We start from the raw sequence: 12,077 nt of genomic DNA, 5'->3' as shown, positions 1-12,077 counted from the left end.
AAAGTTCTGCAGCCACTGCTCGTCATCCCAGACGTGCATGACAATGTGATCCCACCACTCAGTGCTTGTTTCCCAAGCCCAAAAGTGGCGTTCCACTGTGGTCAGCACCTCCGTGAATGCCACAAGCAATCTCATGCCGTATCTATTACGCGTGGCAAGATCAATGTCGAACTGCTCTTGCCTTTGTAGTTTAAGAAATAACTCCACTGCCACTTGTGATGTGTTAGTGAGAGCGAGCAGCATATTGGTCCATAGTGTGGGATCCATTCCTGCAGACCAAAGAGGCAGAGCAGAGCAGAGCGTACAGTACACAAACCGTTGAAAGATGGCGCCAAATGCGGACAGAAGCACAGGGATGGTTGGGACGCGAAGCAATGCATCACGGAGCATTGGGACAGGACCCAGGATGCCCCACGACCCCCTCCGCCTTCCCACAACTCTTAGCAGCAAAAGAGGAAGAGATGCTCTGGTGGGATAGCTGCGCAGAGTGCATCACTCCGAATACCAATGCAAGTGCCACAAGTGTGAACACGCTATTGTGCAGGCAGCTGACAGTGTGAACAGTGGTTTCCCTTCAGCGCTCTCTGAGCAACGCTGTAACTGCCAGCGCTGAACTCTGCCAGTGTGGACATACCCTAAAACTCTGCACAATTACAGTACAAACCAAACAACGACGTAGTTTGTGACAAGGCAGGCAAAATCTTACTAAGACTCAAGTGTAACTACCAACATTTTGTGATTTAGTTTGATACTCTTAAAAATGCTTCTAATATATATGTAAAATTAAATAAAAAAAATATTAAAAGAATTTTAAGGTTACAAAGTCAAGCATTCAAAAAAGTTAGGAAATGTCAAACTTAAGGTTTCCTGAGCAACCTTGATCTAGCCCCCTTGTGAGTATACATTAAGATAAAGACTTTAATTACGTGATCACATACTATATTTTTCAGAAGACCCCTGCTTCATTCAAGGCAAAGCAGGAATGGTGTTCACTGAATGGGCAGCTATTCAATATTTCTTCTTATCCTCTTCATACAATGCAGAGCCCAAGGCCTAATTTATCACACATCAGCCAAACCCTGAACTGAATATATGAATCACTAAATTTCTCATGGGCTTTTCTATGGTGCGCTCAACAAAGTACCTGAGGGGTCACCGACATGAATGGATCTGTCTTCACACCATTATCACAAGGTGGCATTATTAGCCCCACTTTACAGATGGAGAATAGAGGGACAGAGACATTCAGGTCAAAACTCACAAAAACTTAAAGGAAACCTGCACAACGCCTTAAAAAAAATAAGCCTCGGAGCTTAAATTCATAACTTTGTTATAATGAACCTTAAATTCAGTGTCTTTATTAGGTCCATCATTGTCTAACCATCTATAACCCACTAACTCTCCTTTATCTTATGGTGGCAGAGGTGTTAACTGCCACCTATCTCTCCCAAACCTGAGGAAGAGCGGTGGGTAAACTCAAAAGCTTGTCTTTTTCACCAGCTGAAGTTGGTCCAATAAAAGATATTACCTCACATATCTTGTCTCTCTAATATCCTGAGACCAACACGGCTACAACACTAAAAACATCCACTAATTTTGGGTGCCGAAATTGAGACGTCCAGGGCCTGATTTTTCGCTGTACTTAGCATTTGTATGGCACTTTTTACAGTAAGTTCAAAGCACAGCTCTAGTCAACTTCAAATTGCAGTTGTGAGCACTCAGCACTTCTGCAAGTCTTGTCCCAGGTGTCTCAAGTTCAGCAACTAGAAAATTAGGAACAACAAATTAATGGCAACTTATAAAAAATTTGGTTAAAGTGATTTGCCAAGCATTGCATAAGAACTCTGGCAGAAGTAGGGATAGAATTTTCAGCCAAGTGACACTATATTTTTTCTACCTGCAGTCCCCAACTGCATTCACTGTACACCTTCCAAATTCAAATTGTATGGCAATCTTAATTCTGGCATTTACTGACTTTTGAGTTCTTGACTTTGCAACCTGAATGTTCCTTTACTGTAGATTTTTTAAATGTCATTTCCTAATTTTTTTTAAAAAGCAAACTAAAAAAAAATCCACCATGTGGAATCATATTGACTCCCTATGTGGGTCATCAGCAGTGTTCACACCTTTAATCCACAGCCCAGACTTCTACAATGTGAGCTGAGTAATTGATAATAGTAGTCTGTTAGCCTTTATGAAGGCTAGCCAGCAGAGCAGGGGTTCCCAAATTTGATTCACGGCATGTTCAGGCTAAGCCCCTGACAGGCCGTGAACCTGCGGACGCTCTGGTAAACAAAGCGTCTTGCAGCCCACCAGGGGCTTACCCTGAACAAGCCGTGAACCAAGTTTGGGAACCCCTACACTAGCAGGTTTCACATCTATTTGCTCCAGGAAAGGAATGCTGAGATTCAAGAATTCTGGTTTCAATTCCAGGTTCAATAGGGGAGGGTGCTGTAGTGGCTATTAAAAAACAAACAAAAAACTATCCCTCTCCTCCCTCTGCAGCCCATCTGTCTCCTCTGTTTCTACCCACTATCACCTGTGCTCCTGTCTCTGTACATTCTGCTCCTATTCTCCATGTGCTGTTTTGCTATCACCACTCAGAACATAATAGAGAAATGGCTGCTTGATACAGTACTAAGGGACCTCTTTCCCTTTCCGCACTCAGGACATATCTACACTATAAACTTAAGTAGACCTATGTTAGGTCAACTTACAGCCACTGCAATAATTACTGTGGTGGTTGACACCCACACTACCCTCCTTTTGTCAGAGGTGCGCATCCTCACCAGGAGCGCTTCCACTGATTTAAGGCCGGGGTGGGGGGAAGAAGGGCTGAGAGTTGCAAACAAACTACAATATTTATTTTTGGTCAAGAAAAATCTTAAAACACTGTTGAACTGCATGAGTGACTTACCATCATGTTATAACTCTCTGCTACATCAACAGTCTCACTTATCACATTTTTGGCTGACCCCATGGAGTTTTCATACCTGTGTTAAAATAAATGTAACTAGTCATTAACTTTATTTTGTGCCATATATATATTTAAAAAACTATGTTCTAACTTTAATGCTACACATAAATATTTCATCATCTTTGGAAGAGTTAGAAAATGAAATAGCATTTACATCATGCATGCCAGTTTAAATCTATAGGTACAACTATCATCTAAATGCCTTATCAAATGTTTAAAAGGATTTTTTATTAAAAGATAGCTAAACATCTGGCAGAAAAATCAAAGGGTTAACAGAGGGAATCCATAGCAAAGTTTAAATCTCCATGCAGATATATTAGTAATGCCATAAAGTATATGTAAATTGATTCAAATCAACTGTATTGGGAAATATGTTCCTAATATAACAGGAAAATACAAATGATGGAAATCTAAAACCTTTTTAGAAGAGGTAATATTTTGGTCCAGGACTTCCCATCTGCCTCATTAGAGGCATCTCAATTGAAATAAAGAGATCTAGGTTACAAATAAAACAGCAATTTCAAACTAGTCTACATCAGTTTTTTGTTTTTTCTTTTGGTTACACTTCTAAGAAGGGTATGCCTTTTGTGTATTCCACAGTTTTGGAAAATAGCATATTATTCCTTTATGGCATGATCCTGCAGGGCTCTTTCATTCTTGCTGTCCCACTAAAGTGAATGATTTACACCAGTGGTCTTTATAAAGCATTTATTTAAAAGGGCTTCACTGAATTTCTTTACTTGCTTTAGGATGGTACACACATTATCTTTTAATAAATGAGGTTTTATTAAATATTTCTTAAAGCCAGCTTCACAGTAAATCTACATGTGCTTTCACTGTTTACATTGCGAAGAATCTTTGGCAGATTATGACAAAATCCAATTTTAGGTTTTTATTGTCATGATATTTAAAAGTTGTAAATGTATTTCATCTATGTAGTCATATGATAATGACTCCCTCTATGATGTCAACAGATAAAATGTTAAATTTTCAAAACTGTCTCTTTGACAAGCACCTCCTCTGAAGCATCTGGTACTGACCACTGTTAGAGACAGGATTCTAAATTAGGGGCCTTGCGTCTGACCCAGTGCAACAATTCCTATGCATCACTGTTAAATGGCAGTACTGTACCTTTTTTTAAGCTACAGTTGTGCCATTCCCCTGCTTTCTGACTGGTACGTCAAACTTTCCACATCTTGAACCCCATGTTATGTTTGTATAAGTTTCAGTGTATACACTGTATACTCAAACAGATATTTAAAACATGGGCAAGTCATGTAGGCTTTTAAAATAGCCATCAGGTAACTGCTAGATTCTTTCTTTCATTTTACTCTCCATTATCTGAAATACATTCTTTTTAAAAAAAATCTAGGGTTTTTTTCCCCTGTGCTGATTTTATTTTTGTGATTTGGAAAACACTGAAACAATCTGCCTCTGTTTGAGGATAAGTGAAATTAGCATGGTTGTTTTTGTTTAAAAAAAACAAACACTTGATTTGTCAAAATAAAATGTGCTTGTGCATCAACATTATTTAAAAGATCAGCACATGTCAGAAGCATGACACCCACAATAACATGGAGCAACACAGAGAAATAAAAAATATGGCAAAACAAGGGATGAAGAAGGGGAAGGAACCCTCAACACTGTAAGTATTCAGAAAATGCCTTTACACCTTAAAGTAAGTTAGGCTGAAGATAATCCCCTCACCCCATCCCCCATATCAAATTTAAAAAATTTAAATTAGATGAAATTTTGGCCTTCGGAAATTTTACAATACTGTGTCGCTTTGAATTTTGGCAATCACTTAAGGACAAGAGACCCTGATATCAAGAACCTGTAACAGCCGTTTCCAATCACTGCCATGTACATCAGTATCTATTATGCTGTACTGCCCGTTTCACAGAATCATAGAACTGGAAGGGACCTCAAGAGGTCATCTAGTCCAGTCCCCTGCACTCAAGGCAGGATTAAGTATTACCAGACCATCCCTGACAGGTGTTTGTCCAACCTGCTCTTAAAAATCCCCAATGATGGAGATTCCACAACCCCCCCTAGGCAATTTATTCCAGTGCTTAACCACCCTGAAAGTTAGGAAGTTTTTCCTAATGTTCAACCTAAAACACCCTTGCTGCAATTTAAGCCCATTGCTTCTTGTCCTATCCTCAGAGGTTAAGAAGAACAATTTTTCTCCCTCTTCCTTGTAACAACCTTTTATATACTTGAAAACTGTTATCATGTCCCCTCTCAATCTTCTCTTCTCCAGACTAAACAAACCAAAATTTTTCAATCTTCCCTCATAGGTCATGTTTTCTAAACCTTTAATCATTTTTATTGCTCTTCTCTGGACTCTCTCCAATTTGTCCACATCCTTCCTGAAATGTGGCGCCCAGAACTGGACAGAATACTCCAGTTGAGGCCTAATCAGCGCAGAGTAGAGCGGAAGAATTACTTCTCATGTCTTGCTTATAATACTCCTGCTAATACATCCCAGAATGATGTTTGCTTTTTTTTTTTTTGCAACAGCGTTACACTGTTGACTAATATTTAGCTTGTGATCTAGTATGACCCCCAGATCCCTTTCTGCAGTACTCCTTCCTAGGCAGTCATTTCCCATTTTGTATGTGTGCAACTGACTGTTCCTTCCTAAATAGAATACTTTGCATTTGTCCTTATTGAATTTCATCCTATTTACTTCAGACCATTTCTCCAGTTTGTCCAGACCATTTTGAATTTTAATCTTATCCTCCAAAGCACTTTGCAAACCCCCCCCCCAGCTTGGTATCGTCTGCAAACTTTATAAGCTTACTCTCTATGCCATTATCTAAATCAGTGATGAAGATACAGCTACAGAAATTCTGATCAATAACTCTTCTTGCTGTCCTTACCTATTAAAAAGTGACAGTATCAATTTAGAACCTAATCAGCTAAAGTTTTAAGTAGTTTCCAATAATACTCTTGCTCAAGTCCCTCCTGCCAGTTTTTGAGATTTTACAATCAAATTCTCCTTTCTCCCTTATCTGTGTGTAGGTCTTTCACAAAAACAAAAAGACGAGACATAGGCAGAAACAGGGAAAATTACTATACATAAAATGCTATCAAATACATAAAGGAATCTTCCTCCTCTCTCTTTCATGAATAATAATCTCAGGTGTTCCTTAAAAAGAAAAGGAGTACTTGTGGCACCTTAGAGACTAACCAATTTATTAGAGCATAAGCTTTCGTGAGCTACAGCTCACTTCATCAGATACATATCGTGGAAACTGCAGCAGACTTTATATATACACAGAGAATATGAACCAATACCTCCTCCCACCCCACTGTCCTGCTGGTAATAGCTTATCTAAAGTGATCATCAGGTGGGCCATTTCCAGCACAAATCCAGGTTTTCTCACCCTCCACCCCCCCACACAAATTCACTCTCCTGCTGGTGATAGCCCATCCAAAGTGACAACTCTTTACACAATGTGCATGACAATCAAGTTGGGCTATTTCCTGCACAAATCCAGGTTTTCTCACATCCCCCCCACCCCCATACACACACAAACTCACTCTCCTGCTGGTAATAGCTCATCCAAACTGACCACTCTTCAAGTTTAAATCCAAGTTAAACCAGAACATCGGGGGGGGGGGGGGAGGAAAAAACAAGAGGAAACAGGCTACCTTGCATAATGACTTAGCCACTCCAAGTCTCTATTTAAGCCTAAATTAATAGTATCCAATTTGCAAATGAATTCCAATTCAGCAGTTTCTCGCTGGAGTCTGGATTTGAAGTTTTTTTGTTTTAAGATAGCGACCTTCATGTCTGTGATTGCGTGACCAGAGAGATTGAAGTGTTCTCCGACTGGTTTATGAATGTTATAATTCTTGACATCTGATTTGTGTCCATTTATTCTTAAAGCCCGTTGCCAATTGTGCCCACATATCTATTCAGGGGACACCATCACAGGGCCTAATAACATCAGCCACACTATCAGAGGCTCGTTCACCTGCACATCGACCAATGTGATATATGCCATCATGTGCCAGCAATGCCCCTCTGCCATGTACATTGGTCAAACTGGACAGTCTCTACGTAAAAGAATAAATGGACACAAATCAGATGTCAAGAATTCTAACATTCATAAAACAGTCGGAGAACACTTCAATCTCTCTGGTCACGCAATCACAGACATGAAGGTCGCTATCTTAAAACAAAAAAACTTCAAATCCAGACTCCAGCAAGAAACTGCTGAATTGGAATTCATTTGCAAATTGGATACTATTAATTTAGGCTTAAATAGAGACTTGGAGTGGCTAAGTCATTATGCAAGGTAGCCTGTTTCCTCTTGTTTTTTCCTCCCCCCCCATGTTCTGGTTTAACTTGGATTTAAACTTGAAGAGTGGTCAGTTTGGATGAGCTATTACCAGCAGGAGAGTGAGTTTGTGTGTGTATGGGGGTGGGGGGGGATGTGAGAAAACCTGGATTTGTGCAGGAAATAGCCCAACTTGATTGTCATGCACATTGTGTAAAGAGTTGTCACTTTGGATGGGCTATCACCAGCAGGAGAGTGAATTTGTGTGGGGGGTGGAGGGTGAGAAAACCTGGATTTGTGCTGGAAATGGCCCACCTGATGATTACTTTAGATAAGCTATTACCAGCAGGACAGTGGGGTGGGAGGAGGTATTGGTTCATATTCTCTGTGTATATATAAAGTCTGCTGCAGTTTCCACGATATGCATCTGATGAAGTGAGCTGTAGCTCACGAAAGCTTATGCTCTAATAAATTGGTTAGTCTCTAAGGTGCCACAAGTACTCCTTTTCTTTTTGCGAATACAGACTAACACGGCTGTTACTCTGAAACCTGTCAGGTGTTCCCTGTAACTCTAGTAAGAAAAAAAACAGAAGTATTCATTTTAAATTTACTGCACCCCTTTAACTATAAGCCTCAGCTGGTAATGGTATGCCAGAACTGGTGTGCACTGAACCACCACAGAGTTTAGGTTGATCACAAGCCTGGGACTTGGATCAACTCCTAAATTACAGCAGCTGTTCTAAAGACGTTCTTGGAGGGTTAGACTGAATTCCCACATGATCCTGTAAGAGTTCAGGGTGGCTCCAGACTGGAGCCTCCAGTCCTGCTTAACACCTCTAAAGTCTTCTGGTCGATAACTAGGTTCCAGCTGCCCTCTGAACAAGACTAATCACGTTTACCTGATGCCAGTGGTAGATATTTAGATGCCGTTTGCGCAAGTGGGTAAAGTATTTTTTCCAAAGCCCAAACAACCGAGCAAAGTTCGCTTCAGGGTAAGTGCTAAGCAAAGGGGGTCCCAAGCACAGAGCAGAGCTCTCTCTCCTCCACACTCAGGAGCCCCCCAACACAGCCCAGCCTCCAGCCATGCGAGGGACCGCTGCGCGGGAGCGGGGCTTTGGGGAGGGTCCCTGGTAGAGGAAAAAGAAAAGGAGGACTTGTGGCACCTTAGAGACTAACAAATTTATTTGAGCAAAAGCTTTCATGAGCTACAGCTCACTTCATTGGATGCATTCACTGGAAACAACTGGTAGAGGAGTTTATAGAGCGGGCCCGCTTTCGGGGAAAGCCTCCCTTCCCCTCCCTGCCTACAGGGGCCCCACAGCAGCCTATGCGCGGCAGCCCCACGCACCCTCCCAGCAGCAGAGCCAGGTGTCAGGCTGTCAGCAACCCCTTGTTTGTCGGACCCCGCAGGTGCTGCCGCCAGCGCTAGGGAGGCCCATCCCCCGCGCCCCGCCCGCCTTGATGGAGAGAGGCAGCCGGCTCCGGCAAAGGAACCGGGCCGGCCAGCCGCCATCTTGTTATCACCCCGGGGCTTAGCAAGTCGCCCCTCCCCTTTACTCCGCGGAGCGCAATAAGCGACCCACACTTACATTCTCCTCTTTGCTGCGTTGTCCCGCCTGCGCGCGTCCCGCCGAGCTGATGTCATCTCATCCCGCCAGGGGCCGGTGCAGAGTCAGCAAGGGCCTCCCGTCGCGGCTTGTCGGAACATGCCGGAGCCGCCTGCGCGTGCTCAGTACGAGCCGGCGAAGGCGCTGCCCTACGTCTGCCCGTAGTTCGTTGCTACCAGTACCTGCTTGGAGGGCGGGGGTGCGGGGGAGATGGTTAGGGCTTATGCAGGAGGCAAAAGGAATCCAGAGCAGGGGAGGAGCAGATAGGCAGCACTGGGGACAAGATGCCGGAGATGCGGTTAAGAAAGGGCAAATGGACTCTGATGGAAGAGTGGCAGAGGGGGGAGGAACCCTGGCATAGAGAGCGGCAGGGTAGATAAAAGGTACCACAAATGGGTTGATCTGCTGTCATGGCCAGAATGGAGTGCGGGCTGTAGAGGGACTTGTGTGGTACATCTCAGCCCTTCCCTCCCTTCAACGCACACACTGTAGCCCAATGCCTAAATAATAATAATACCTAGCTCTTAAATAGTGCTTTTCATCTGTAGATTTCAAAGCAATAGACAAAGGAACTAAGCATTGCCATCCCTGTTTTATAGATGGGGAAACTGAGGCACAGGGCGGGGACATGACTTGCAGCTCTCCTCAGTCAGAAATGGTGTATTACGTACACAGGGTTTTTAGGCCTCGGGTGTGATCTCGCACCTATAGGAGTGACAGAATCTTCCATTTTCCCCATCCGTGAGAAAACTGAAGGCAGGGAAAAAATAGTGAAATGTATTTGTATTAATTCATGCATAATAATAATAAGGTTTATTATCACTAGGTAAAATGTAGTTGTCTCAGTGTCACACAGGACCAGTGTGGTAGTGTGGGGACACAAAAGAGTGACAATAAAATACTGTTTTAAATGCACTCTCCATATCCCATGGCCACATGTGTCCTCCACATTGCCACAACTGACAACAGCCATGTCTGTATGCTTCCAGTCTGCCATGCCTGAGCACAGCCGTGTCTATTTGCCTTTCCTATTGCAATGCCTGAGCATGGCCATGTCTGTCCACTCCCTCATTGCCATGCCTGAGCACACCCATGACCTACATCTGTATGTTCTCTCTGCCCTTGCCCTCAACTGTCATGTCTGCATTCCCTGTGTCATGTGTACTCCTTGTACACAGTAGGTTGCAAGGCTGCCTGCTACTAGCAGGTCAGGCTTCTGTACCGGATTTGGACTGACTACAGAACTTCCATCAGGGAGATACTAAGAGACGTATTCTCTTTCAGACACTTTAATGCACTGCCAGGTACAGCTGCTACCAGCTCAAGTAAGCTATGTCACACACAATCCCACCTTGTGGTTCAACTTTATAATATGGTTTTAGCATTCCATCATGCCACTCAGCCATGCCTTCTTACAGCCACATCTGTTCATTGCCCCCTTACACACCTTTGCACAGCCATGCTACCATGTCTCCAGCACAGTGATGTCTGTGCGTTCCTCCCCGCCACACCTGAGCATAGTTATGTCTTTACACTACACCATTGTCATGCCTGACATGCCACATCCGCATGCTTCCTTCTGCCATGCCTCAGTGCAGTCATAGCTGTGTGTTATCTCTACTGCCACACCTGGGTGTGGCCACACATGTGCGCTGTCCCCAATACCCTACAACTGAAAACAACCATGTTTCTGTGTTCTTCCTCATCCCCTCTGCCACACCCCAAAATGGCTGTGTTTTGTATGCTGCCACATCTCAGTTCCTCTGCCTCTGTACACTCCTCCCTAGTATCTTGCCTGAGCATGTGATACCAAATACTACCATTCTGATTTGATATATAGTACCAGTAACTGATATCAAATCAGAATGGTGGTAGTGTATAACCAGTTCATCCAGGTGTAAATGGCTATACTAAGTGTAAAGCAGTGGAAAATCACGTCTGTAGTGTCTTAAATTTCAAAAACACTCTTGAATCCTTCGTAATGAAGGGTGTTATAAATCATTTAGAACGACACTCAGAATGCAATGTAAATGATACTCAGTAAATTATCACTATCTTGAAATCCATATACTTCATATTTGAACAGTATAAGACTATACTCTTTATAATTATCACAGAATTGTTGCTCAGTTTACATTATTCTGACAGTGAAATAATACAAAATGATATGCATAATAGAAAATAACAGAAAATCAAGGTACATTAATTGTTAGCTGAAAAGCAGCAAAATTAAAATTTAGAAATGTCAACATTCTAGTAAAAAAAAACAGATAGAACAGACAATGTTACCTGTTTGAGATTATTGTTAAGCATTCCATTGGCTTCGTTGCTGGGAATCTGCTGTCATGCTAACAATTAAATAGAAACAGATTCAGGTTTGCAAAGCACTCAGAGAACAAAAGAAACTAGAGGTTAAGCACAGTTATTAGAAAGCGAGGCAAAAAAAAATCCAACACAGTCAAAAATCTGTTTGGAACACAACTTCCTAAAAAGAATTTCTTTGCAATTAAAAGAGCAGCTCCAAATAATGAAACCATAGGGTGGGGAAAATATATCATTATTGTAGTCCTAACTGATGGCATTGATGAAGAAAGCGGTAAAATCAAAGATTATTCAGATCAGAAATCTTACCTGCAGTGAACTGGAAGGTTCTGATATGAATATTAAAATGATTATCAGGCAAACTAAGCAGTAAAAATTTAGAGACCTTTATGAAGGACTGGTCCCTTGTAGATCCTAATCTGAGGGCACAGGTGTTTGATCAGAAAATTCCACTAATACAGAGGGCAAGAACTTTTTTTTCCCTGTGGTACCATTTCTAATTCTAAAATGACCAAGATTATGGAAGAGTCTTGACCCCAGCAGAATGACTCTAAATGTTATTGTAGAACTAATTAAGAATGTTGAGAAACACTTTGACACAAGCAAATTTTCAAGAGAATATAATCTCCTATGTTTTCCCTCTTGGGAAGTGTTATTCATGAACTGTACTTTTTTGCCTAATATATATACATATAACATGTTTGTGTTCTGTTTGTTTTATTACCCTTGTAATCATATTTCCTCCTTTTCCTATCTTTGGTCATCTCAATGCATGACCACATTGCAAATAAGCTTGCATGTAACACATCTGCACTGAATTAATGTTATCTGGGAAATCTGTTATAATAGTTGTGGACCATGAAATGTATGTGGTGCACC

General features: G+C 42.0%; 1 protein-coding gene across 4 annotated transcripts in view; it reads right to left on the bottom strand.

The window, feature by feature from the left end:
- Window positions 1–8,989, bottom strand: part of SCAPER (S-phase cyclin A associated protein in the ER) — a 348,781-nt gene extending 339,792 nt beyond the window's left edge. For all 4 annotated transcript variants that reach the window (XM_084641327.1, XM_084641328.1, XM_084641329.1 and 1 more), the window contains exons 1-2: window positions 8,859–8,989; window positions 2,918–2,993 (exon numbers count right to left, since the gene is read on the bottom strand). In XM_084641327.1, the coding sequence (XP_084497453.1) occupies window positions 2,918–2,993; window positions 8,859–8,914 (132 nt within the window). In that variant the 5' untranslated portion in view covers window positions 8,915–8,989. The remainder of the gene's footprint in view (window positions 1–2,917; window positions 2,994–8,858) is intronic.
- Window positions 8,990–12,077: the final 3,088 nt, after the last annotated feature.

The sequence above is a fragment of the Lepidochelys olivacea genome (genome assembly GCF_965140295.1).
Source record: "Lepidochelys olivacea isolate rLepOli2 genome assembly, chromosome: 10".
Lineage (NCBI taxonomy): Eukaryota > Metazoa > Chordata > Testudines > Cheloniidae > Lepidochelys > Lepidochelys olivacea.
This window is presented reverse-complemented; position numbering and strand designations above follow the sequence as displayed.